Source organism: Ramularia collo-cygni (genome assembly GCF_900074925.1).
Source record: "Ramularia collo-cygni strain URUG2 genome assembly, contig: RCC_scaffold08, whole genome shotgun sequence".
Lineage (NCBI taxonomy): Eukaryota > Fungi > Ascomycota > Dothideomycetes > Mycosphaerellales > Mycosphaerellaceae > Ramularia > Ramularia collo-cygni.
The window spans coordinates 127,118-153,187 of record NW_019716262.1 but is presented as its reverse complement, the minus strand read 5'-3'; the positions used below and the strand labels follow the sequence as shown (position 1 = coordinate 153,187).

Genomic DNA, 26,070 nt, shown 5'->3' with positions numbered 1-26,070 from the left:
ACTAAGCTGTCGGGTTCGGGACGAACGAAGCTTGGACGCAGCGTTTGCGCGTTGGAATTTCTCGCCGTTGTTGGATGTTATTGTTGACGTGTATTTGGGTATGCAGCAGCTCGTAGTGTATACAAGCCGGACTACATGCGCGGAGAAATGATGGCGACGGTGACGAATGTCGTCCTGTGCTTCTGGWGGTTGGAGCGGGAGATGGGCCTGCAAATCTGTGGAGGGATCGGAGGTGTAAAGATGCTAGTCCTCACAAGCAGCGGGCGTTGGCACGGCGACTTCCCTCTCCGTTTCAGCTTTCCACAAACGCTTGCACGCGACTCAGCGGACGGTTTTTCTGGTTCGGATCCAATATCCGAGTGCCCCTCGCGTCAACGTCGCGTGAGAAGCAAGTCCCGTCTCGCCTCGTACTCCAGTACTATGAGATATCATCACATGTCGACGTGATCACACGCAAATGCACGCAACCTGATCAATCCCGCCTTGATCGTGCCATCTTGACTTGTGAAGCAAGATGCACATCGATTTGTTCTTTGCGCTCGGCTCTTGTAGCCCTACATAAGACGACATCATGTCGCTATCCATCCCATCGCCGCCTACTCCCCCGCCAACCGCCATGGCCACTCTACCTGGCGCCACCGTGTCGGGTCAGATCAACGCTGCTACGCGGAAGCAGCATACGGAGCTTAATCGACTGCTGATGCATCGTCTCCCGCTCGCACTGCCACCGCACGCCGCAACACCGCTGCTGTATAGCAAAGGCCTTGTCCCGTTCGCTCGCATCTTCTTACTGTTCGAAATTGAATGGGATCTGCTCGCACGCCATGTGGAGAAGGGCAATKACACCGAGCACGAGCGCGCGGTCAAGAAGTGGCTAGTTAATCTGCGACCCACTGGTCTACCCCGAACTGCTCGCATCAAGGACGATATGACCCATTTGAGGACCGCGGCCGGACCTGGCATGTTCRCTACGCCCGAGTTGGGAGAAGCATGGACGAAAGACATGCGATTCCTGATTCGAGAGAAGCCGCATGTACTTGTAGCCTTTGCATGGGTCTTCTACATGGCCGTATTCTCTGGAGGTAAGACTTTGCGTATGAGGTGAAGTGGACAATACTGATAGCTCGTAGGACGTTGGATTCGTCAACAACTCGCGAATGGCGGAGCGGAGTTCTGGGTACAAGAGTCTGACATAATTGTACCCGCAGGAGACGACCAAGTTGCTTCACTCGAGCTTCCTGGATTTTCATTTCTCTCCTTCCCTGGCAATCAGGATGGCGAGGACCTCAAGGCTGGCTTCAAAGATCAGCTCGTGGAAGCAGAAACTTTACTCACTTCGGAAGAGAAGCAAGACATCGTGGACGTTTCTCAGAAGCTCTTTGATCGTTCAATCCTACTCGTCAAAGAACTAGACCGGGCTGTCTTGAAAGAGAAGATTCACGACTCTCTCTGGACTACGCTTCGGTGGATGTCGATTTCGGTCGCTCTTCTATTCTCTCTGCGCTATATGGCACGCTCATACGGCTTCCTTTAATTTGAACATTTTCAATATCGACAGCATCGCTGACCTAGCCGTCATGCTACATAGACATAGAGCATTCTGCATTTCCGTTGGAGGAAATTATACCCCTGATTAGACTTGCTTTGGAGTTATTGCGCATCGTCATGTAGCGAGGCCGGCACAGCATAAGCATATGAACGTTCTTATCCTAGAAGAGCTATCACACGCGTTATTGAACCAGACGCGAGGCCATGCGTGTGCGTATCACCTGTATTCCTGGTCATTTTCGGCAGATTTGACATGGGTTATGACATGGATGTATCGGATCGGCCTACTTCATGGGGCAGGTGCGACCAGTTCGCTCAGGTCAGGGACGCATGTGAGGTCCTCCACCCTAGCACGACTTTTGCTCGCCGAAGGCAGTTCGAGATCAGCCAGCCCCTACTGCATGGGACGGACCTTTGTCTCGGAAGACTGGGGCACGCTACGTAGAGCGTCATATCACTCCATCAGGTCTACACAGGCGATATTCTCGCTCGAGCGGCGTCGTATGTCGAGGACTGCGGCAATCTCTCGACCGTAGATGGACAACGTGTGCAGCGGGATTCTGGCCAGTWTTCCAGCACTCAAGTTCCAGGCGCCTACCGAGCTCTGAGCGGATCGACTGATTCCCAGGAGACACACCGACTCGGCTGCTCGTCCGAGATGGTTTCCAGCATGGATTCGTCATTTTGTACCACGACCCGCTGCGGACAGGAGGGCATTCAAAGGGTTCCAATCTGGAGCTTTGGGATCCCTCATCGTGTTCGGGTTCAGCGTGCGTAGGAAGGATAAAATGTATCTCATCATGATCGGCAGCACGGCGCGGTTCTCGATAGCATAGGGGGCATAGATGAGCTTATTGGCGGGAGCAGTGAAGACATGAAGGGGCCCTCTATAAGACCCGACTATTGAAAAGAGTTAAGTCAGCTTCTCAATCATCAAGTAGACCACATTGCTTATCATTTGGCACGTATATGGTCCTGACACCGCAGGTGTGGCAGAGCCAAGGCTAAGGGTAGCAACGGCGTCCTGGTTGAAGCGGTAGTTCTAGACCTTTGAACGGCTCGCCTGGCTTCGTGGGTTCATTCACAAACAGGTTTCTCTTATCTGTATCATCGCCAGCTACCAATGGTACATTCGCATCTTGTACAAATCAATCATCGTCCATGGGAGTTCAGTTGAACTTGGCGGGAGTCTCTTTCCCAGGATAAGGTTACATTATTACATCCTCCTCGTGCGGTGGGATTTAATTGGTTGAATCGGATTTCCGGACATGTCCCATCATTGACAGCTGAAGAGGATATGGCGTCTCCCACTGCGGCTGCAAACAAATTGTCGTCTCTGCCGCCGTATGCTGTCATTTTGAAAAGGACGCTGAGACCGAGAATGCTCGGCGTGGGTTAAACCGGAGAGCTTGTTCTCATCTTCCTCGTTCGGTATGCGGCATCTGTAGTTCCGGGTGCCATGAGGCGCAGACCGTCGGCGGTGAACAGTGGTTTGTTGACCTGGAGAAAGCGGAACGCAGGTGCCGCCAAATCGCAACGAACGCCCAGATCTCTATGAGGCATCTATGAGTGAAGTACGAGGCCGAATATTGTAAAAACCTCGAAGCCTGCTACGTTTCGAGGAACGCTGTTCTTCCTCTGAGGCCATTATTGTGATTCGCATCTTTACGGGCTGATAGGGTGTCGTTCGTACTGTATCTCTCGGATGGCACGTGTTACAGACAGATCCGAACCGTCGAGCGGAGGTATATGTAGATCCGCTGGCGGGTCCACCGGATTTGCCAATGTGCCACTCTCACGACGGATGAAAATCGGAGGTATCTCGATAATGTTGCACTTTGCTATTGATCCATCGTCATCGGTAAGAAAGGCGCGTAAAAAAAGAAATATACAACAGTGTACCCATATTAGCATCTTGGCTAGCCTTCGGTGCTTTGCTCAAAGCTTTATTGTGCATGGAAGGGCCAATGAGAAATTGATGCAGCGTGCTTTGCCTTGGCAGTAACTTATGTCTGAACCCAATCCCACATGCTGCGTTTGTCGATGTCGATGAAGGATCAAAAGATTTTCGCGAGAGAGTTTGGCTCTGTGTGTTGACTGTGGACTACTCTCGAGCTACTGTACACGCTGGCACACTAGTAGTGACTACTGCTGACTCTGAGTCTCACCAAGACATCACGCGGCAAATGCCGCTTCCAGTCGGAGGGAGTTCACTCACATGTCGTCCTCATGCACAGGGCCTGTGATTCGCCTCTGCATCCAGCACAGAGTGCCGCTCCCGTTCATGCTCTCGCCCTGATTGCGGGATGACCAGACTGGAGAGGTCTCCACCGGATGAAGGAGGTGTCGCGTCCAGAAACTCTCGATCGTGGTGAGAATGCTTACGCGAGCACCACCTTTCTATGACAATCGCGATCCATTGACTACTGTGCTGAATTACTGGAATTCGGGCTCCGCCCTCGTAATCAATGATGGCCAATTTGCTCGTAGACAATAGCTCGGTGGATACCTTGACTGGCATCGGGCACTTCTCTATCCCTTCGATCACGGTTGCTCTGACGTGTGTGTTCGTTGATGGTGGTGGTGATGACCTGACGCGAAGCATTGATACGCTGATACCGGGCAGCGCGAGGGCGCCGTCGGCTTACATCATGTGATGGGACCTTTCCAAGCAAAGGACGGCCGAGTCAAGTGACCAGAGACTCGAGAGCGTGTCGCAAACGGATGACGTGTTCGTAAATCTGCTGCTGGGATTATTCGAGCTTCGGGTCATTTTCATAAGGCTGCAAGTGGATGCGAAATCCCAATGACGACCGTGTGCAGGGGACTTTCGACAACTGCGATAGGTCAGCAGTGAAGCGAATTGCACTATAGCGTCTGCTGGTGGAGTAGGTGCGAAAGAAAAGCAAAAGAATCGTTGACGTCCCAGCCGGAATCGGCGAGACTGAACGTCGGTATGGACTTCCAGCGATTAATGTCGAAGGTGTTGTCAGACATGTCGAAATCATGCCATGTTCGGCAAACTTGCTTCCATCGTCTGACCTTATCTTTCGCCTCCGCATCTCGTGCGAATGATAATGTACTGTGAGCTGTGCGGCTCCAGCCTGTCGAGACGCGTACCGAGCAACCTAAAGTACCGATCACGGAGTGCATTAGACAGTGGGCCCGGCGATTTCCATCGTGGACCGCACCCGTTCACCACCTGTGTACCATCTCCGGCGGAAGCCAACCGCCACGTTTGCTTTGGTCAATCGGGTATTGAGCCTCATCCTGGGCAGTGCTAACGGACCCTTTGATACAACCAGCCAGGCTGCTCCTGGTCGGATGCGGGACCCTTTGCGCACGACAAGCATCAGGCAGCCCAGCTAATAAAAGACAAAATCCAGCGAGATCTGCGCTAGAAGCCATGAGGAAGCAGCTTAAAAGCGGCCATTCTCGGCGGCTAAGCCTCAAGCAGCAGGTATTTGCCCAGTGGCCACAGTCGTCATCTGCGAGGCGATGAATGGGCAGCAAGTTCCAATGTTGCTGCAGCGATAAGTGCAGTATCGGGCAGCTCAGCCGCGCCAGCGTGCAGCGGCAGGGGCAGAAACAACCTGAACGTCTATCTGCAGGGTGAACCATATCCAGCGTGCTGACAGGGCGGTACGGCCAGGACGAGACTCGAGCCAGACCCCGAGGCTTTGTCCAATCACCATGCGTCAGTTCCTTATCTCTTGGCCTAACCGATGTACCGACAAAAGCGTGAAAGGATTCGCAGATGACTCTAACCCCACGCCGCCCGCTGTCACACATCACCTTGTCTGTCCTATCTTGATCTGCCCGACACTCTCGCGGTCGCTATTTCATCAAACGCCGTTGTAATTTATTGCTCTTCCGTCTCCTGAGAACGATCCACCTGAAGAAAACTTCTGCTCACGACTCTCGCACGTACGATCGCCCCCCTGGTGCTGTCTACCTCATACTATTGGCTGGGCTTACGAGAGAAGAACCCTGGAGCCCTTCCGATTCACCGGACCTTAGGTTCCCTTTCGCGGCGGGCGCCCGTCAACACGGATGCTGGCGACCTCATAATCACCTGACTCCTGCATTTGCTTTTGGTCTTTAATAACTAGAGCCGCTTCGTCCGGGTCCGTCTGAAGTCAATGACCATGCTTGTTCCGGCATCCTTCAAATACATGGACCGCCCGCGTGAGAAGACTCGACGCAGATCCGCTGCCCCTCGAAGTATCCCAAACAATCTCGCAAACGTGGCYGAAAGTGCTCCTGCTGTGTCACCACCTTCATCACCACCCCAACGATCGACAGGACCTGTTCAAATTCCGTCGCCCAAGTCGATCAATGCTCGAGTGTCTGCGATCGGCAGTTCAGAGTCTCAAGATTCCAACATGCGCTCTCCCAGAAGTGCCACCCTTCCGACTTCGATTGGTCGGCGAAAACACGTCGCACACGCACACGATCCCAACGCATTACCGCCAGCCATCGCCGCCTTGCTAGCCGTGACTGCCATTCCTCCGCGAAAATCAAACCGCCATCGCAGACGAGGCAATGACCGTCGCATCTCCATTGAGGAGTTGGTCAGTGAATGGAAGAGCGATGATTCGCTCAAGCAAAGTTATGGGAGCAGTGCTGCCCTCAGTGTGCTCTTGGAGGACACCGATTATCTGTTCTCCAAAGACTGTTCTCACAAGACCAGCTACCTCACCGCCAGAAGTGCTTCAAGCGAATCGATGCCTTCGCTCGCATCGGATGACCGCTCAGTCATGTCAGTGGGCAGCCCATCGACACCTGGCTCACTTCGTAGCCGGCGGTCGTATTCCAATCTGAAGAAGGAAAAATCAAGATCACTGCCTGCTGTGGAAGACTGCGCACAGGATCATCCTTTGGCACCGCATTCAGAAGACGAAGACGACGAATTGCTATTGCCAACGCAAAAGAGAACGCCTGCAACACCGAAATCCTCTTCATTCAAGTCAAATATTACCTTGTCGCTGCAGTCGCTCAAGAAAGCTGCTGTCAGCTCTATATCGTCACTCGCCCGAAGCAGCGCCCCGCCAGCGCTACATGGGCACGCTGCTCCTCATATCGACCACATGCTATGGTCCCATCCGTTTCTATTCCCGCGCTTCAGTTCTGAGATCCGGCCGGCATTCGATGGAGATGCGAATGAAGCCCAACGACGGTACCTTAACCCCATCCCTCTGACTTTTGAAGAGTGGGAGGCTCCATTCCAGCAAGCACTGCACGCACCTTACCTCGCCGAGGCAGTCGAAAGTGCACCTACCATCCAGATGCAGACCTACAATCGCGGTCGACGACGAGGTGGATCGAAGCGAGGTAGCCCCAGCCCAAGCTCAGAGGCCGGTAGGGCTTTGCTAGGACCAGAGATTGCCCGTCGGCGTGAGGTCAGAGAGAATCCGGATTTCTTGCGTGTGGTCGTTTTGGAGATGAACATGCGAAGGGAAGGAAAGCTTGAGACAGGACGAGCGAAGATCTGCCTTCCCCCGAGGGACGTATGTCCACTACCAATTCGGGCGGGGAATATTCCCAGTCGCTGGGTGGGAGTCAGCGCGTATTAATGTGAAGGAGGGACAAGGTATTGTTGTGGAAGCAACACATCTGCGTGTTTGAATCCAGCGTTTCAAGCGTGCATTTTTGATGATGGTGATGATGGCCTAGGAACATTAGGTACAACTGCTTATGAGCAGACAAGTTAACGACAAATGAGAACCACGAGGAAAAGACCTCTTATTACATATGAGCCGAGCTCCTCCTTGATCAGCTGCCTTGATCTGTTGTCATGTCGATCGAGAGGTAATTCGCGCAGGGCGGGGGAAGCGGTTGCGCGATTATTTTACTGCCTTGTGAAATATCACGTGGAAATTACGACACCGCAGTTTTCGACATCGGTGAGCCGGAATGTGTACGGCAAAACCTTTGACGAGGGGGGTACAGGAATGTTGTGGATTGGTTGTAGGGCTGATGTTTGTCCTTGTTGCATGGAACGTGCTCGAGATGCCGTGCAAGACTGGATGGAAGGGAAGACACCGCTCATTCACATGTGATCACTTGGGTGGCATTTGATGAACCATTCAGGTCATTTAAACAACGTGTACACTTTGCTTGCCTACTTTGGTGAGCACTTTTTGAAAGTGTAAGTGCACCGCTTGGCATCGGCATTTTCTCGTCGTTAACTGCTCGGTGTCTTATATGGGTTCGAGCCCGACAGTGCTTGAGGTGTCGTGTTGTAGGGGCGATATGTTGCTCATCGTTATGAGAAGCCATCGAACTATGACAGAGACAGCGATCGTACCGAATACTCGATTTGGATAGCGGGCCTGCTATAGCAGTTTCCAACGCCTAGGATAAGTGATCAGGTACCTAAATGGTATGGTACAACCGTCGTCAAGGGAGAAGTGGTTGACATGAATATGAAAAGGCAGCGGAAACACTGAAGTGATCAAACAATCCATTGGGCATTCCATGTTCGAGTCTTCTAATTTGCTGCATACCAGAAAGTGGCATGTCTCCTAGTCATGCACTCCAACGCCATCGAGGATGATACCCTGAGTGTGCCTTGTAAGATATGTGTGCCTCGTATTGGCCCACTCTCCCTTCCAGTTTGGAACTTAGCATCACTCACTTGGATCGATATGGTGCGGCCGACGCACATCGGAACCACTCCGCCCAACTGGTGTTACCGAGCCCAAGTCATGCAATCGTTTGGTCAGCCGCTTCAGCGCCCACTTCTCCTGTCCGCCTCGCGCCTCTCATTCTCGATGGCCCTCACATCAATCTCAGCTGGGTCCGTTTGCATGACCTCTCCACCTTGCCCATCAGCCCCGTCCCGCTCGGTGCGGAAAGAAGTTGCGTATCGCTCGTCATCGCCAAGACGACGGAGTAGCGGGTACGTCTCGGCCTCATGCGCGGGATTGCGGGCGTAATAGGCAGCCTGCTTCGATGTGGCAGTCGTCTTGCTGCTGCCGTCATGGTCTACTTTTCCGGAACTTGGGATCTCGAAGATGAATGGCTCTGTGAGGTCGCTACCGTTCTGCTGGTCGTAGTTGGTAGTTAGAGGTCGAGTCTGGTTTAGAGAATGAGTGGAATAGACCATTCCAAGCTCATAGGGGTGCAATTCGCGGTAACTTCCGGCCTTCGGACGCAGTCTCGGAACTTCCTCCACAAGACCTTCCATCCGGGTATCCGTTGGTTGTCGCAGGGGATCTGGGGAGGAAGGAAAGCGGCCGGGTACATGAGGCTCAGAGGAGTGGTGCTGAGGGGGCTCTTCCTCAAGCTCAAATTGGAAAGCCTGAGGAGGACGAACTGCAGTGGGAAGCAGTCTCCTCGGATCATATTCCTCTCGCCTATGAGAAAAACGGGGTGGAGGAGCCGACTGATGGGGGATCGCTTCTGCTTCATGCTGGAAGCTACGAGATGCGCGGGAGGCGCGGAGCGCGGCGGTAGGCGACAACCTCACATCTTCTTGCTGCTGATGAGTGGCTGGATGTGGTGAACGAAGAAATGGCTGGCTGAAGTGAGGCGACCTCGACGGGGCGCTAGACTCATACTCCATGTAGGAACTCCGCACAATGCTGACGCTCCTCTGGCTTGGCGAATGAGGTGGCGGAGGAGGACGCACATCGTGACTCGGACTGTTGGAGTGATGCGCGTGATCATGAGCATGGCGTAGTTTGGAACTCGTGTTGGTGGCCTCAGGCTTGTCCATCATCGGCTGCTGACTCTCTGATCGAGCAGAGGCACGAGAAGATATTTCGCGACGTTTAGGGATGTCGACGATTCGTGCGCGATAGAATCCCTCTTGAATTCTCGGGGGTTCGGTGGCTCCAGCTGCCGGTGGGTGCCGTGGTGACGGGACATATCGCGGATCGTGCGACATGTTGTATGATGCTTCTTTGATTCGCGGTTGTATGTCAAACGAATGATGATGCAGGCAAGCGAAGTTTTGCTGTTTGATGCAAACCAAATAGGCTTTTCTGCAGCGTACCGACGGGAGCGGGGCGCAGCATGAGTGAATGGACTCGTGCTCATGCTATTACTCTTGCTCGTGCAAATGAAGTCACATGGAAGAGCCAGCTCATCATTCAAGTGTGCTGCCGATTGGCCGGGGAGTGCTGAGACGCTTCAACTGAACAGGAAGGGACGACACAGGAGACCAACATGGACATACTTCGAGAGAGCGCAGAGATGCTTTTCTTTTGCAGAACATGATATAAAAGTAGATGGATACTCACAATCTTCGTTGTGGCTGTAACCAAAACAATCCCTGCTTCAGCTGCTATCGATTCCCCATCAGATTCAAGGTGTCCGCAGTGAAGCAGACAGACCTACTTGCATCTCTCGTGAAATGCAGCAATGTCCCACGCGAGGGTCCTGTGCTCTGCATCCTTGCGACCAACTATGTTGGGGCGAGGGTTTACATCGGGTACCACCATGTCGATGCTGAACTGGGCCACCACCAATCGCAGCTTGATGTTGCATCCCAGACGGCATCGCGTCTTGCGAGAAGCCGCGGGATCACAATTTGAACCATCTACTGCGCTGCTCATGTCGAGGAATGCGGCCGCTGAGCAGGGCTGCGCAGGTCTGCGGTCGATCTGGCTCTCCACGCGAATTCCTTTGGCCAGTCCTAGACATGTTCAAATCAGTCCTTCGAGGGCCGGTGAAGAATTTCACATCTCAGACTGGTCAGCCCGAACCAGCCCGCTTCTCCTCGGTCGTCTTTGGATTCAAGGCGGCCGCGGCTTCCTCCCGGGCCTGCTGCTCCCTCAGAGCTACAATCTTGTCGTCGAGCACAGCAATTTCAACATCCAGCTTTAACACCTTCTCGCGTAGCATTTCAGCATACTCGTCGTTACTAAGAACTCGGAACGGCGTCCAGCTTCTCTCACTCATCCGCTTCCAGAAGTTCTTCTTGGGTTCTAAATTCAGGTCCTTTGGCGCTGTCCATCTATTGTAAATGTGCTGTCCTCCAGCTCCAAAGATAGTAAACATGATAGCTCCGGGGATGCCATTCGAACGGCCGCGAGTAATGAAGCCAAGGAGTCCACCAGAGAGTCCCCCTGCAAGTGCACTGGCTTTGACCAGATCCTTGGACTTTGGTGATTGTCCATCGGTAGTCCAATTGTGGATGATTGTCGTACGTAATAGAGAGAAAGTACTTCCGAGAGCGAACGTTTGCATTCCCGATGCAGAGGCGAACAGAAAACCTGGCGCTCCACGGATGATTCCTGATGCGCCACCAAAGAGAAACCCAACGCTACCTACAAGAGAAAGATCAGTACGTGCGAGATGTCTCAATGCCCCGTCGAACATGTGTGATGAAAAGCGCCGCACCGTTTCTTGCAGATGCAGAAGCCCTTTATTGATATGCAGGCTTTCACATGCACGAATGGCAATATCAGGGGTGTAAGAAAGATTCATAACTGACCACAAGCAGCGCCAGCCTTTAACGCGGGTTCCACTGCGGAAATATACACCGGCTCCTTGGTAGTTCGACGGCCTGTCTCCATGATGCAATCAAGATGATCCAGATCAAGACGAGAAGGAGTGAATTCAACAAAGATCTCGGGATCAAGATCAAGAGATCGGCGCGTGCCGGCAGCAGCCGATCAGCCTAAACTGGATTGGAACCCGTCATTTTCGATCTCGCGCACTTCACCAAAGAATACTYACTGAGCTCACGTCAACCCAGCGCCATAAACAGCGCTTGACACCCACTTGAAGCCGTCAGTCAGACAACACCTACGCCTACGAGGAGACACATTGTCTCTCCACAACCCCGAACCCTCGACAACCGCGAACGCCACTTGTGCCTTCGCACCCCACTACCGCAATCATGGGTGCGTTTGCCTGCCGAGTCTCCATTGCTGCGCGCGCTACTACAGATACACGCATGCGCGATGGTCGACTACATGGATTGGAATAGGAACATGGCTAACGGAACATGCAGCGCCGAAAAAAAAGCAGGAGAAGATGGCTCTGGGCGACTTCCTGACCAACCAATGTACGCGTCCCCACCCCACTGCACTCGAGGGAGAGGAAGAAGGGAAGCAGGACATACTATAAGAGGGCAATGCTGATATCGGGAACACAGCTCTTGGATCATGGGCCGACGAGATGGACTCGCAGCCGCTGCCAGCCGCTTCCAGTAACGCATACAGCATGCGCGATCGCACTGCCGGCGGCGATGGCGAACGTCGCGGCTTCGGCCAGGCTTCGTGGGAGCGTGCCGGCTCTGGTGGCGGTATGGGAGGCGGCGCATCGTCTGGTATGGGTGGCGACAGCTTTGGTGAGTAGCACTCGACACGAGGCAGACGACACCATGATTTCTGAGCATGACACGCTGACATGTATCAGACCGTCCACGATATGACCGCGAGGAGATTCCTTTCCCAACCAAGCCACCGTACACCGCCCATCTCGGTAACCTCGACTACAATGTCACTTCGGTAGACGTCGAGGACTTCCTTGCCGATTGTTCGGTCACCACCGTCCGMATCATGGAGGACAAGATTGACCGCAAGCCCAAAGGCTTTGGTTATGTCGAGTTCGGTTCGCCCGAAGGTCTCCAGAAGGCTTTGAACAAATCAGAGTCTAGCTTCATGGGCCGCAACATCAAGATTAGCTTGGCTGATCCTCGTATGTATCTTCCTTACATGCCATTGCCATAAGTGCATTCGCTGACACTTACCCAGCCAAGAATGACCGTCCAGAACAGACCCRTGACTTCTCCGACTGGAGTCGTCGCGGCCCACTACCAGACCTTCCAGCACAAGGCAGACAGCCATCCCGCGGATTCTCTGGCCGAAACTTCGACAACGCCTCCGATGCTGGCGGCGATCGTAAGCCAGGCTTTTTCGAGGGCGATGGCAAGGTGCGCGACTTTGGCAACTGGGAGCGCAAGGGCCCTCTATCTCCAGCTCCAGGTGCTGGTCCACCAGTGCGCGACGGGGGTAGACTGCGTGACGTTGGCGACCCACGCGAGAGAAGAGGAAGCCCAGCCGGATGGGGTGAGGGTCGCGAGGCCCGTGATGGTCAGTCCGATGCCGGCTCGCGGCCTCCACGGAGAGAGTTTGAGCCTCGTCCTGTCGCCGACCGCGTCCCAACTGCGGCTGAGACCGACTCCCAATGGCGTTCAAAAATGCGTCCGGATCCCTCTCCCGCCGCCACACCTGAAATGTCAACACCAACGTCTCCTGCTCAGGATGCACCAAAGGAGCGTCCCAGACTGAATTTGACTAAGCGCACAGTATCCACCGCCGAAACTGGCTCAGCCACCACACCATCCGGAGATGCAAAGGCTTCTCCATTCGGTGCTGCTCGTCCTATCGACACCCAGCAGCGTGAGCGCGAGATTGAAGAGAAGCGTGAACTTGCTATCAGACAGAAGAAGGAGGCCGACGACAAGGCTAGGGATGAGAAGGCAACCCGTGATGTTGCGGGCAGGGCGGCTCGCGGCGACCGCGCAGATCGCGGCCAAAATGAGGACGGTGAGAATGTGACCTCTCCGACTGRCGACCGACCTCGTGGTGATCGCCGTCAACAACAAAACGGCGGCAAATCTCAGGCGAAGGAGAATGGCGAGGGAGCAGCACCGGCAGCAAAGCCCAGCTTCAGCATTCTTCAACGCGAAGATGGCGACGAGGCTTCAGTTGATGGAGATGCTGTCGATGCTTCGGCTAACGGCAACATCGTTGGCGATAAGGAGACCAAGCCTCGAGAAGTGGTTGTGCCCGCTGGTGGAAGTGCAAATGCAACTACAACAGCAGACGAGTTGGAGGATGATGGTTGGAGTACCGTCGCCGCGAAGCCCAAGAACAACCGCCGAGGTGGCGCTAGGGCATTGGCTTCCTAGAATTGGACTTCGACTGATGCTCGTAGGCACGCACGATTACTCATTTGACGGCTTAGCAATGCGTGGATGAAAAAAAAAGCTTTTCTCATGGGGCGAACAGCGCACGACGAACGAAGCAGGAAGTAGGTACCTCTTCCCTACGATGATGCCCACGAAGATGTTTGCCAGCCTTGTATTGTGTGTTAAAACTTCTTTCTTAGACTGGCGTGTATACCATGCGGAATGTAATGAAATGTTCTCCACTTGCCTAAGCATTTTGTATTTTTGAAGGCGGAGCGAGGTGGTGACAATGTCTGTTAGTTTTCGCTCATGTACGGGAAGCGATGCAAGATGCACGGACTCTCTTTCATGAGAATTTCTTGGCGGCCGGAGCGGCTAGAATTGTCTGTCTGATGTCTCCATGCATACAGCGTGTCAATCGCCGCAATAGCCACTGCGCTCATATGACTTGCTACAGCATCTTGCGACTATCGCAACCTGCTACTGTTTGAAGCGATATTATATGCGAAGGAGGAGTCGATACTGGGCAGAGAATCCAAGGCAAGTCAGAGGCACACAAGCCCATGGTACCAACCATCTGCACCCTCAYATTGACGTCCTTGATTCGACGGAGCACATACAAGACAGAACTAATGTCCTTCCATCGCGAAGATCCTTATCAGCTCATCTCAGCGTATGCAACTGGCTTTATCTCGCCTTTGGCGCCTTCCTCGTTCATGAAATGCTTCCAAGCTTGCTTTAAATCCAAGCTCCACGTTCCTGAGAATGCGAAACGTGCTGGGTGGCTGCCCTTGCACTGTCTTGGGCTTCAAACCATAAAGATATGCTTGGAGATTGTTCAATATTTGAAACAGTGAGGAGGAGACTGGATTTGATTTGTTGCGAGGGTATTGTCCTGCAAACCTTTACATTGAGCAAACAACCTGACTCAGGCCTTTGAACAATCAGACGCCGCTGTAGCTATAGGTGTCCGTCTCGCAGATGGCACTACTATTATGATCTTTAGCTTAAATTAGCGACACGATCGAACTTGAGGAAGGTGATAGATGACGTACTGACCCTGTATCATGATATCGAGAGGCACTTCAGCACTTCGGTCACTGCCTTTTCCGCAAGTGTTGAGATTTGGTTATCACCGTCACTCAAGGGTAGGACTCAAGCAAATCGCCAGATACCGCACTGCCGCGTACTCGTCCTTGATCGGCGTCCAATGCACAGCAAAAGCCTCATCACCTCTGAAGACCGCCGAACGTCGGGTTTGCAGCTGAAGCAGCACGGTAATGGCACTTCCCTGCTTGAGAGCTGCTTCTACCTTCCTTTGGTAATCGTTCTGATTCCGGGCTATCATGCTCAGCTTGAAGAATTTGAAGACATTCATTCCAACCGCCGTGGAATTCCCAATGATTGCAGGATCCAGAACCTCGAAGATTCCTTTGGAGCTGTATTCGACCTTCATGGTGTCGTATCTCACGACAAGGTACTACTTCAGTCAGAACATGAATGTATTCGTGGTTCCTTGCCGACGACTTACCTTTGAATATGCGGAGTAGAATTGCTGCATTTGCGATGGAAGGGATTTGCCTTCTAGATCGCGAAGCATGCCGACTTCTGCACCAGCTTCAGTCAAGACTTGTACTGGCTCTTGCCGCTGTGTGTATCTAAGCGCGGTCTTGAAGAAGTTGCGAGATGAGGGAGGTCTGATACTAGGAGCTTTTGGTGGCGTGGGAACAGGCGATGGCTCGGATTGCTTGTCTGAACTTCCAAGAACATTCATGATATCTGCATTCGAGTGAATGGTGGTGGATGCATTGATCTGACCGCCAATGAAGAAATCAATCTCGCCATTCGCCCCGTAAAGAGGTGCTGAACGCTGTCAGTGTTGTTTGTAGGTGACGGACGATAAGAGCTCACTCACCGCAGTATAGCAGATTCCAGAACGGCTCGCCATTTTGCTTGTAGTTGAGGATCAGCTCCACTGATTCCTTTCCCATTTTGATACAATCTCGTAAGCGACTGATCGCGGCTTGGTCGGTATCCTGTCCTGTCTCAAAGTCAGACAGGTAAGACTCAAGTGTACAGACGGACTCACCTTGAAGAAATCGACAATTACGCGGGATGACCTGCTTTCTTGAGTAGCCAGTGACTTGAATGAAGCCATCGCTCGCGTAGACGATTGGGTTGTCGGCAATCCTAACACAATCGTTAGACAGACGTGTCTCCTCGCAGTGAAACGCAGTGTTGTTCAAGATAGAGCCTCTTCAACCAGATTGTACCTCTAGCGACGTCCCTCGATAGCCTGTTGATCGAACCTGCTAACAGAGAGGTCTTCGTTGCCTTTGGACCCAGCAACTACATCGAGAGAAGAATCTCACGCAGTTCGAGACTCTCGATCTGATGAAGAGATCCTAAGTTGATAGCTACGGTGGAATGGARCGAACCGTGGATCTGTCAAGCAAAAGCAATCTCCGAGTCCCTGGTACTTGTATCGATCATTCGCAAGCGCTCTTGAAGCGCTCATTGTCATTTGATGCCGGACAAATCGCGGGTAGATATCGGCGAAGACGATCTGCTCCATGGTCTGCTGTGCTTCTCGAAGTACCAGCTCCATGACAGGCATCGTCTTCTTCACAACGAGCTTAACCCGATTGTGGGTCGTGTCTAACAGCGCCTCTGGCATGTTGATCTGGCTGTGCGCCCTAGGGGAGAGAAAGTCTTGATCAATGTCCACAAGCATTTTGGTCATTTCAGCCAGCAGCTTGTTGTACTGTTCAGTCTATCGATGCATACGACTGTCAGGGCGATCGAAACGATATGCTACACGCAACATACTCACACGACCAAGGAACTCGACATCCTCCCCACAAAGGCGTGACTTGCTGAAGAGAAGAAGCTGGTGCATCGTCGTTGGGTCCTGGAGAACTTGCTGGAAAGTCGCCGGACTGAAGAATTCGACCTTCCTCCCCGGAGGGCCTCCTCTTCCTGCTCGTGGTACTTCACTCCGCTCACTCCGCTCATTGCGCTCATGGCTCGAATTGACAGACATGATGTCGTCGGATGAATGACTGGTTGACAATCTAACGGGCCGGCTGAAATTGTTTGGTTGGGGGAACAGGAGGTGAGGGCTCCAGTCCGCCCTTTGGCTGGAACCCAGGCGAGGTGTGGACTWGAATTGCGAAAGGCGTTTGTGGTTGACCTCGAGGGGAGGCTGAGTGGAGGCCGTGGTCTTTTCAGGCGCATCTAATTGGATACCACTCGGCGGAAATGATGACGAATCGTCCATCGGGCCTGGAGTGGAAAGGTAGTGTAGGTGAAGAGCTGTAGTCGAGTCCATTGTCAATAATGTTTGCAGGCTCACGGCAGAAAGTGACTTTCACTGTGCAAGCGTGGACATTGGTGGGACTGGAGTAGGCCGACTTTCGCGTGTGGAAGCTTTGGTGCGACGCACCTGTTCCCGTGAATTAATCAATCGTGCGTGAGTCTGTCGTTGGCTTTCAAGATGAAAATTAGGGTGCAGGAGAGGCCCAGCCGTGTTAGCGGGTGATCTAGAACTGCCTTACCGTCGCCATCGTCTTTGCCTTTTTTGGTGTACCAGCACTGCGCTTACCTCACCACCCAACTGCTGAACGACATCTCAAATGAAATGAGATGGCTCTCGACCTCGTCCAGTCATTCACCCCGAGGCAGCACCAATTCATTCTACTCCCGCTATCAATTTCAAGCAACAAAGAAATGTGGTCGGGTTATTGGCGGCAACCTGTCTCAAATTCGGTATATCCCCGAATTTGTGCCACCATAATAAGCACTCTATCCCACGCGCCTGGGGTCGTAAGCTGTCAGTGCACAGAAAGGGTCGAATCCGATACATCGGAGGCCGGGATGTTGAGGTGTAACCTTGACACCTATCAATCTCGGCAAGGTGGCGCGATCGATGACATCCATATATGTTCGAGCGAGTGGAGTCAGCCTAACCCGACACCGCAAACCTAACCATAAACCAAGGGCTCGGAAGCTCTGAAACCTCGTGATATAGTACAATTTCTGTCCGGGTGGAACTTCGGGTTCTTCCGCTGTCCTCTTGTAATGTACAACTGTTGTGTTAATGGGCATGCGTTGCTGTTGTCCTCTATACAAGGCTCCAAGGATGTCCGAACACCTTTGAAGATCCTTGGACAATGGCGCCTTCCACTGTAAAAGTTCCTTGCAGTCAATCTCGTGCAATTCATCTCCTGCCCARTCCCCACTTCCCAATCCTTTGCTGGATGTCTTCCCACGGCATGTCTCTCAACTTGACCCCTTCCTCCTCGCCCTGCTGCAACACGACAGTCGGGGCACCGCTTCCTTCTCCAGCATTTCTCACCTCGCCTCCAAACACCATCTTTGCGACCCTCCTCAGGTCTTTCATCGTCACACCCTCGATTGCACTGACCATCTCCTTGACCGGCACCCTTCGTCCGTGGACCTGCACCTGTCTGCCAAGATCCTCCAGCTCCACCATGCGGCTTTCTAAATTCATTAGCAGACTGCTGCGGAGCTGATTCTTCGCTCGGTTCACTTCAATCTCGCTCAGTCGTCCTAAGCCGGTCTCTGCGCTCAGTAATGAGAGTTCCCGCGCCATGGTGTCGAGCATTCTAGGCACGAATTGTGTCGCACAACTTGCCGATATGCCAAACAGTCCGGAATCGGTGTAAGCATGGTTGAATGCGACGCAGTTCTCAACCCAGCCGTATTGGTTCAATACATTAGTGTAGAGACGGCTGTACATGCCCTTGCCAGGACCGCCAGCGGAGAAGGAGCCGCCACCGCCGAGAAGTGTTTGAAGGGTTGCAAGCGCGTAGATGTCGGGAGAGCTGATAGGTAAAGATTCAAATGCTAGATGAATGTGCGAAAGACGCGGGAGGGATGGATTTGGAGGAATGGGTAGCGGCGGGAGGCTGAGGAAGCCACCTGTGTAATTGGAGGCCTGGTCATAAGGTATAGGACCGTCAAGAGGGTGGGGGATGATCTGCGAAGGGTCGAGCGGGGAGACGGTTGCCGAATGAGGCGCAGATGTGGAGAGATTCTTGAGGAAGGGAATCTTCGACATCAGCCGCGAGTCTTTCTGCGGTGCTTGTGTGTTGGAGGTCGGGTATGGCGGCTGGACCTGGTGTGCATCCTTTTTGAATGCTGTAGTTGTCGCAGGGCTCATGTCTCCAAAGTATTGTTTCGTCAAACGCACTGCCTCGTTGTGCTCCACACCAGCGAAAGCCACCACAACACGCTCAGGACGGAAGAAAGCTTTGCGGTAAGCCTCGACCGTCCGCGCATCGATGTAGTCCAGCCGTTCCTTTGGACACAGCAATGGATTGCCGAGCGTGTTGTCCTTGTAGGCAGCCATATGCACCAGCTCGGGGAGAATGAGCTCGGGCTTGCTCCAAATCTCACCAAKCTCATAATCGGCTGTTTCCAACTGACGAGCCACCTCCTCATCGGTGATGTCTGGCTCGCGAATCGTCTCGGCCAGCAGGGCGACGGTGTCAGGGACCTTGGCATTGAACGTGGCGGACTGATACATTAAGCTCTCGCGGGACGATGCACACTGGATATTGCCGCCTAGATTCTCCATCGCCTCAAGCATCTGGTCTCCGCTACGCTGTGATGTCGACTTGAACGCCAGTCGGTCGATGATATGAGATACGCCTCGCAGAGCGTCAGTTTCATATCTCGATCCGGCATCAATGTATACACCAATGCCGGAGAAGTGGCCAGGCAGGGCTTCCGTAGCCACGCGGACGCCATTTGGGAGCGTGGTGATCTGATCGAGTTCGGTGGGATCGCGTTCTACTGCCGGAGGTGATCTTGATGCCGTGGCATATTTGCGGGTTGCCAACCGCGCACTGCGACGAGCCGCTTGCCTTGAGATGTGGCGAGGGAGGGCGAGCGTCTTGCTCATCGTGGGAATTGATGATGGAAGAATGCGATGGCGGGTCGCAGCAAAAGATGTCAGTGTCGAAAGGGTTTAAGGTTCACGGGCAAGCGCGGGCGCTAGTTCTAGTCAGATCCCAGGGCTCCGGCAGGAGTATCCGATGTTCCTCACTGCTTGACTCCTACTACACGTTCACTCAACTCACGCTGCCATGCCGAGCGAATCTGTCATTTACGAGAAGTAATGCTTCCAGGATAACCAGCTTAGTATGCTTTGGATGCGTGTAATGCCCAGGTGCTGTGAAGAGCGGGCTCAGATCTATATTCAAGGGATCACTCGCACACAGGTAATTCAAGTCTATCGATTCACTTGATTCACTTCAAAACTCCCCACTTCTGTATCTTCAGCTTCGTGAAGCCCGACTTTCATCATCGAGCTCCACCCATCCTTGTCAATCACCCGCCATCAAGACATGAATTCCCACACTCGCACACTTGCATCTTCGCCGTCAACATGCTAGCAAACACAGTACATCCAACACCCACCACATCACCGCTCGCCGTCATGAACAACTTTCTGCTACGCGCGGATATGGTAAGCTCTCCTAGTCCTTGTCGCCGTGCGCGAGCAGCTTCTGCAAGCCGCCACTGACCACATTTCAGTCCGCTATCCACCACAATGGCTCCTCAGAAACGAAACTTCGCACGCACTGAACTGGTCAGTGGTATAATGACCGCCAGAAGAGACACAGAGCATTGACAATCATCAGAGTGCTTTCCCGGAACCCGGATCATCGACAAAGACCGTAAGCGATCCCTCTCGACGCCAGCTGTCGGCACTGAGCCCTCCACATTGGCGCGCAGACGTCGTGGATGTGGTTCAGTGACGGCAGATAGACACCACGTCGCAACTACGCTCACACGCTGGTTGGCTGTTGTTGCTGCTCTCTCGGGAGTAGTGGCACGTCAGAGTGGCGAACRCCCAGGGCATTCGTGGAGCGAAACGGCGGCTCATTCTCTTCGGAGTCTGGGAACTTCCCTCGTGGCTGCAAAGCATCTAAGTCTTGGGTCGGCGGTATGGTGCACTGGTGCGACTATGGTGGTATGCGTGCGGTCTGGTGGCAGTCTTTGCTGGAGGCAAGGTGTAGGACGTTCGGACTGCCATCCCTCATCGTAAGTGGTCCAGTTCTCGTGATTGGGAGACATTGCTGGTGCTGATCCGCTGAGGTAGAGCATTCCGAGATCTACGAGATCATACACCCGTCCCCAGATTTCATAATCACCCGGCGGACGCATCCCCATCCAAGGAGATGCTACAGCACTTACCAACGACTGCGACAAAACCGCCACGACGACCCACAACGACCGTTTCTGGAAGGTAGCGACTGGTGTGGAGGCGACGAAGTCAACCGGGCCATGACTGTCGACTTCCGTACCGGTGCAGGGTGGCCCAGTGAGTCCATGAAGACGCTGGGAACTTGAGGAGGGCATCAATGTCGGCCAGCTTCATGCTGCTGGCTTGAAGCCCACCAATATATCTTCGAGCCTCGTAAAAGTGGCGGCATATCGATGGCTGGAGCAGATTAATAGCTCGGAGCAACGTCTCCCACTCAAATCGTTTGCCCCTTGTGTGTCTCGACACTTCGGAGCAGAATTAGCGGCCTAGAAGACTACAGTTGGGCACGATTCTCTGACATCTTAAAGGCAGCATGCGAAGGGCGTGAATTGGCTTGCTAGTCGATCCCACCTTTACCTCCTGAATGTTCGCCTGATGGCTGCCTGCACTGCCTAAACCTTAAAACGACGCTACTCTCGCTAGAGCAGCTTGAATCCAATACAAGACATGACAGCACCTCGAACCTCAGCAAGTAACCCCTTCAAGAATGTCACTCAAACTTCCAGGCTTCGGGCTTCCCCTTGATGGTCTGTCTACTTGGACACGGCCTGAGCCCAAGAAAATTGTCGAAAATAACCGATTTCCCCATGCTATCGCCGACTTCTTTGCTACCGCGGGCGTTGCTTTGCGGGAACAGCGCATGCTCGGCATGATAAACCTCATTACTGACAAGCCAAGGTGGTGGGAGAAGATCCAGGACGAAGAGATTGTTGCCAAGTGGAGGGATGAGGCCTGCGGGAACGAAGAGCAGCAGCGAACATCGGCTCAGCATTTGGATTTGGAGTCCTTTATATATGTAAGTGTCTTCAATGTTTATCACCCACCTTCATCGTTGACTTGATCTACTAGTGTATGGACGAGCTATATGAAAAGGCTGCGTACTTCGAGAAGCACAGTTTGGTTCACGTTTTGGACGCCGACGCCACCATCGTCAAAAAGGATCTCCCCGCGAATGACTATTTCTGGAAGGCTCTCAAATCAGCTGTCTTTGTGCTCGAAGATGTTCCCGATCGTGTGAAAGATTGGCATCCAGGTACCGATGGAAAAGTGCTGGATCTGCTTCATCCTTCCATGTTCCCACTCCAATATGGCAAGTCCCGAGTACTTGCGGACCGCATCGTATCCCGAGAGACATGTTGCCAATACATCGGTATGGGTGAGATATGTCCAATGCCTGAAGTACTCAAGAGCGACGAGTCATTCGAGAGGGAAGTTTCGTGGGGGCATAAATCTGCACCCATGAAGCCATGGGGTTCTTACCAATGGCTACCATCCGAGGTGTCTTTTCGTGAAGGGAAAGCTCACATCGAAAGCTATGTCAACAATCTCCATCCGCAAGACCATCCTGAGTTATACGAAGTCCTTGAGGCCGCTGTTGACAAAGCTGTTCCGATGTGGAACGAATGTCTTTCTTGGTTTCACGAGCGACTCCGCATCTCGCCAACCGAGATGGGTTGGCGCTGCTACGAAGGTCCAACATATCCCGGCTATCCCGTCGAGGAGCCTGATGAAGGTGAGGACCATGATGATCAACCAGACACAGATTGGGACCGGCAGAATCATTTCGAAGAGTGGCTGAGGCACAACCCCGATGAAAGGGTTTTGGTACACCCAACGGCTGAGAAATTTATCACGTTCGAAGAACGAGCAAAAGCTGCGGGAGTCCACCGCATTGATGTCTTGACCGAATTCCCCGAGGGTCTCCAGGTCATTTTCAAACTCGCGACTGTCCATCTCACTCCAGACGATCCAACATACGGAGGAAGTAGTTGGCACGTAGAAGGATGCTTGAATGAGCATATTGCCGCCACTGCGCTATTCTATTATGACTCGGAAAACATCACGGATAACCATCTCCAATTCAGACAGCACATCGACGCAGAGCAAATGGTAATGATGCCTGCACAATACGAGTATGCGGCAGTGGAGGATGCCTACGGTATCGCAGATGGGGACAGCGCTGTTCAAGAACTCGGTAAAGTCCTCACCAAGCCCGGTCGTCTTCTTGCTTTCCCGAACGTTCTCCAGCATAGGGTTGGAGAATTTGAGCTCGACGACCCGACGAAGCCTGGCCACCGCAAGATACTGGCAATGTTCTTGATAGATCCGAACATCAAGATCCTGTCCACAGCGAATGTCCCACCGCAGCGTCGGGATTGGTGGGCTCGAGAAGTTCGGAAAGTGCCAGAATTCRCTGCACTACCAGTGGAGCTTTTCGATGCGATAATTGAGTCTGTCGAGGACTTTCCTATCTCATGGGACGCGGCGTGTGATGCGAGAGAGATTCTGATGGAGGAGAGAGGCAGGGTTGGTGATACKTATGACGAAATGCTCAGAGAAGTGAGTACTGTTAGAGACGTAACTGACTGCGCAGACTGCTAACCTGTGCAGGACACCTTTTTCTTCTGCGAACATTAGGACCGAAGCGACTGCAATGATTTCTTTCTAAAGAACAGAAGCTCGGCATGCTCGGACAAGGTGAAACGGATAAAGTGAATTGACGGAAGGCAGAGTTCATCATACATCAAAATAGATCATAGCACCGTGGGTATCATATGTTGGTGGTAGGCCACCTCTTCTCCGTCTCACTTCACACAAACCACTTTGACCACACAAAGATCAGCAGGGCAAACGCCACGCTATAGATGGACTTGTCGATCCACGCCGGCACGCCATCGTCCTGTCGCACAGGCTGACGTTGCTGCTGTTGAGGCACAATGGTAGGCGCAGCAGGAGGGACTGGTGCCGGTCGCGCCTGTGCTGTGGTTGGAGTGGGAGTCAGCGCCGGGTTGTTTTGCATAACAGGAGCAGGTGGCTGTGGTGACGCTTTGGATTGCCCCTCCGGCATCTTTCCCTCTGCTTTACTCAAGTCTTCGCGATATGCAAGTCTCAGCTGCTCAGGTACTTCCTCCGGTTTTGTCTCGCCCACTTCCTTTGCAGCCTCGTTCATCTCCTTGACAATATCGGCATTGCTCTTCCCACACGTTGCGCATCTCGAAGACATGCTCTGTGCAGCGAAGCGTCTTCGCACCTCATCACTCGCGTCCATGCCGCCCAGCTGTCCCTTGGCATCAGTGTCCATGAAGCTACGGATCGCTACGAGTGCAGTGCGAATTCCCCATGCTGGCTGCCAGCTCTCCTCGTGATGACCACTGATGGACAGACAGATCTCTCGGTTCACTTCAAATCGACCGCTGGCGGTCAAAAAGCGGAAGGAGGGTGGCTTCAGCGGATATGCGGGTGGAAGGACAATGCGGCCATGATAGACGCCGCCTTCAAAAGGTGAGGGGGCAGGCGGGCCGCGGATTGTGAAGTGCCATTCAAAGAGATCCGTTTCGAGCGGTGCAGCATGAAAGTCGGGCGAGGGTTGACTGGCGAGCTCCGATGCCTCTTTCATGATGCGCTTCGTGGTCGGACTTCGAGTGCCCATCGTTGCGACGGTGGATGCGCTTGGCTGAGAGGCTGCGTTGTAGATGAGTGCGGATTTAACTCGGAATATCGAGGTCAAAGGTGCATTGTTGATCGAAGAAAAGGATCTACTTATATTGAGGATAGCAACGAATGGATGGCAGCTGTTCTTGCTGTTGTAAGGTATTCACTTACCATGGTCGGATGAGCTGCCGATTGCTTGGCCCGCACGGGTCGGCCCGCCAGAGCAGATGTTACAAGCTGTTCGACCGGAGTTTTGGGTCCGAGGGCAGAGAGAATTTGGAACTTACTGGCTCTCCTCGTACTCAAGCAATGACCACGCTCACGGAAGGTTAGCTATGACCACCAGAACAAGCACTGTTGCGGAGAGCCAACTCTCCGATCGGATTGTATCGTCTTGATTGTGTTGTTGTTCCTGTAGAAAACGCAACGCTATTGACTGCAGCAGGTATGGCGGTAACCTTGAATTGCACTGGCCCTTGGTCTCTCCAAAACCCATCAATGTGTGGTCATCCAGGTCAAGGGACAATCCATACCGTACCACTTTATACTGCAGTCTGTCTTGGCGATGTCCAAGTGACTTGCAGTGTGCCAAGCAATTCCAACACAAAAGTGTATGTAAAAGGCAAAGATCTGTTTCCTATTAGTCCCAATGGGCAGGAGAATCTCAAACAAAGGCAGCGAAGAGTCCAAGGGTCGGTGGAATTAGCCAGATACGGAGGATTGCCGCCTCTCCTTGTGTTGAATTAACGACAACGCTCACGAACTGGTGGCTATAAGCACAAAAAGTAGCAGCCTTGCGGAGAGTCAAGTACGGAGGATCGAATGTCTCCAAGGGTCGGTGAAGTTAGAAATTACCGCCTCTCCTTATAACGAATCGACGACAACGCTCATGAACTGGTGGTACCTATAAGCACAAGAATCAGCAGCCTTGCCGAGAGTCAAATACGGAGGATCAAGTCAAGTTCACCGGCCCTTGCAGATTGACGAGCTTTGGAGAGACCCAAAAGTTCGGTCGAACAGCTTTGTCGCACCACGACCCGATGAAATTGGAAGTTTACGCCGTACCTACAGCACTGGAAAATCTTCTGCTCTCTGCAACAGGCCTTGCTCGGATCATTGATGGAGACAGATGTGACAAGTAGGAAGGTTGAATTGACAACTAAGTAATAGTAGTACATGTTGAACGCCGCGCTGCTATGCATGCTCCCCAAATACAATAGGAAAATGTGGTGTGGTATATTAGTGTACAAATCCGATTCGGCGCCCCTTCATTACTGTTCGACGGTGGATGTCTCCGCTTGGTTGTTGCTGCCTAGAGAAGAGCAAGCCTGGTCAGTATGATGCCTGCGAGGGAGGGTATTGTATTGCAATCAAAGAAAACCTACCAATGTTTACATCGATCAATCCAGCGAGTACGCCGTTTTCGTCGTTTCTCCTAGAGATGACTGATGTCTCATCTTGGTGGCCTGTTCGGAATGGTTAGTAGAGGCTCGTTTTGACATTCGCTTGTGCTCAGACTCACCCTGGCCAACGTTCAGATCCACCACGTCAGCCAACACACTGAGAGGGTGTTAGATATGGTATAATGAGCCAGTCGAAGGAGTGACCAACCCGTTCTAAATTGAAAGATGGCGTGTTAGCATATGTCTCGAAATCCGTGTAGAGTGGGGAGCTATCGACATACCCCTCCGTTTCTCTTTGCGTGGCCTCCTCCTGCGACGCTGGTTTCGTCCTGGTGGCCCTGGCCTATGTTTGCGTCGATGAGATCGGCCAAAACACCATTCCCTCCGTTTCTCTTGTAGAGGCCTCCCCCTACGACGCTGGTTTCATCCTGGTGGCCCTGGCCTATGTTCGCGTCAATGAGATCGGCCAGAACACCATTCCCTCCGTTCCTCTTGGAGAGGCCTCCCACAACGCTCGT

The 26,070-nt window shown here is 52.9% G+C and overlaps 11 protein-coding genes; 4 read left to right on the top strand and 7 right to left on the bottom strand.

Annotated features, from left to right (window-relative positions):
• Positions 1 to 571: 571 nt before the first annotated feature.
• RCC_05594 (uncharacterized protein) lies at positions 572 to 1,534 on the top strand (the record flags this gene model as incomplete). XM_023770861.1 has 2 exons in its annotated part: positions 572 to 1,082; positions 1,131 to 1,534. The coding sequence occupies 2 exons, from the start codon at positions 572 to 574 to the stop codon at positions 1,532 to 1,534; spliced, it is 915 nt and encodes a 304-aa protein (XP_023626629.1).
• A 2,241-nt stretch (positions 1,535 to 3,775) lies between these two features.
• RCC_05593 (uncharacterized protein) lies at positions 3,776 to 4,153 on the bottom strand (the record flags this gene model as incomplete). Its single annotated transcript, XM_023770860.1, has 1 exon — positions 3,776 to 4,153. One exon carries the CDS (start codon positions 4,151 to 4,153, stop codon positions 3,776 to 3,778), a length of 378 nt encoding a protein of 125 aa, XP_023626628.1.
• Positions 4,154 to 5,690: 1,537 nt separating this feature from the next.
• On the top strand, positions 5,691 to 7,124 carry RCC_05592 (uncharacterized protein; the record flags this gene model as incomplete). Its single annotated transcript, XM_023770859.1, has 1 exon — positions 5,691 to 7,124. The coding sequence occupies one exon, from the start codon at positions 5,691 to 5,693 to the stop codon at positions 7,122 to 7,124; it is 1,434 nt and encodes a 477-aa protein (XP_023626627.1).
• A 1,157-nt stretch (positions 7,125 to 8,281) lies between these two features.
• On the bottom strand, positions 8,282 to 9,442 carry RCC_05591 (uncharacterized protein; the record flags this gene model as incomplete). The annotated part of the gene is made up of 1 exon (XM_023770858.1): positions 8,282 to 9,442. The coding sequence occupies one exon, from the start codon at positions 9,440 to 9,442 to the stop codon at positions 8,282 to 8,284; it is 1,161 nt and encodes a 386-aa protein (XP_023626626.1).
• Positions 9,443 to 10,251: 809 nt separating this feature from the next.
• On the bottom strand, positions 10,252 to 11,075 carry RCC_05590 (uncharacterized protein; the record flags this gene model as incomplete). XM_023770857.1 has 2 exons in its annotated part: positions 10,252 to 10,826; positions 10,994 to 11,075. 2 exons carry the CDS (start codon positions 11,073 to 11,075, stop codon positions 10,252 to 10,254), a joined length of 657 nt encoding a protein of 218 aa, XP_023626625.1.
• A 326-nt stretch (positions 11,076 to 11,401) lies between these two features.
• Positions 11,402 to 13,420, top strand: RCC_05589 (related to RRM domain; the record flags this gene model as incomplete). XM_023770856.1 has 5 exons in its annotated part: positions 11,402 to 11,405; positions 11,516 to 11,569; positions 11,660 to 11,854; positions 11,923 to 12,204; positions 12,261 to 13,420. The coding sequence occupies 5 exons, from the start codon at positions 11,402 to 11,404 to the stop codon at positions 13,418 to 13,420; spliced, it is 1,695 nt and encodes a 564-aa protein (XP_023626624.1).
• Positions 13,421 to 14,558: 1,138 nt separating this feature from the next.
• Positions 14,559 to 16,751, bottom strand: RCC_05588 (uncharacterized protein; the record flags this gene model as incomplete). XM_023770855.1 has 6 exons in its annotated part: positions 14,559 to 14,900; positions 14,952 to 15,283; positions 15,336 to 15,461; positions 15,510 to 15,610; positions 15,859 to 16,193; positions 16,254 to 16,751. The coding sequence occupies 6 exons, from the start codon at positions 16,749 to 16,751 to the stop codon at positions 14,559 to 14,561; spliced, it is 1,734 nt and encodes a 577-aa protein (XP_023626623.1).
• Positions 16,752 to 17,639: 888 nt separating this feature from the next.
• RCC_05587 (probable mitochondrial-processing peptidase subunit alpha) lies at positions 17,640 to 19,349 on the bottom strand (the record flags this gene model as incomplete). The annotated part of the gene is made up of 1 exon (XM_023770854.1): positions 17,640 to 19,349. One exon carries the CDS (start codon positions 19,347 to 19,349, stop codon positions 17,640 to 17,642), a length of 1,710 nt encoding a protein of 569 aa, XP_023626622.1.
• Positions 19,350 to 21,204: 1,855 nt separating this feature from the next.
• RCC_05586 (uncharacterized protein) lies at positions 21,205 to 23,135 on the top strand (the record flags this gene model as incomplete). XM_023770853.1 has 3 exons in its annotated part: positions 21,205 to 21,513; positions 21,567 to 23,057; positions 23,109 to 23,135. 3 exons carry the CDS (start codon positions 21,205 to 21,207, stop codon positions 23,133 to 23,135), a joined length of 1,827 nt encoding a protein of 608 aa, XP_023626621.1.
• Positions 23,136 to 23,307: 172 nt separating this feature from the next.
• RCC_05585 (related to ubiquitin-conjugating enzyme E2 6) lies at positions 23,308 to 24,147 on the bottom strand (the record flags this gene model as incomplete). The annotated part of the gene is made up of 1 exon (XM_023770852.1): positions 23,308 to 24,147. The coding sequence occupies one exon, from the start codon at positions 24,145 to 24,147 to the stop codon at positions 23,308 to 23,310; it is 840 nt and encodes a 279-aa protein (XP_023626620.1).
• Positions 24,148 to 25,420: 1,273 nt separating this feature from the next.
• RCC_05583 (uncharacterized protein) overlaps positions 25,421 to 26,070 on the bottom strand; it is a gene marked incomplete at both ends in the record, with an annotated part of 2,016 nt that continues 1,366 nt past the window's right edge. The window contains 5 exons of the mRNA XM_023770851.1: positions 25,421 to 25,461; positions 25,535 to 25,615; positions 25,672 to 25,709; positions 25,761 to 25,765; positions 25,834 to 26,070. The exon at positions 25,834 to 26,070 is cut by the window's right edge and continues 441 nt beyond it. Of these exons, the coding sequence (XP_023626619.1) occupies positions 25,421 to 25,461; positions 25,535 to 25,615; positions 25,672 to 25,709; positions 25,761 to 25,765; positions 25,834 to 26,070 (402 nt within the window).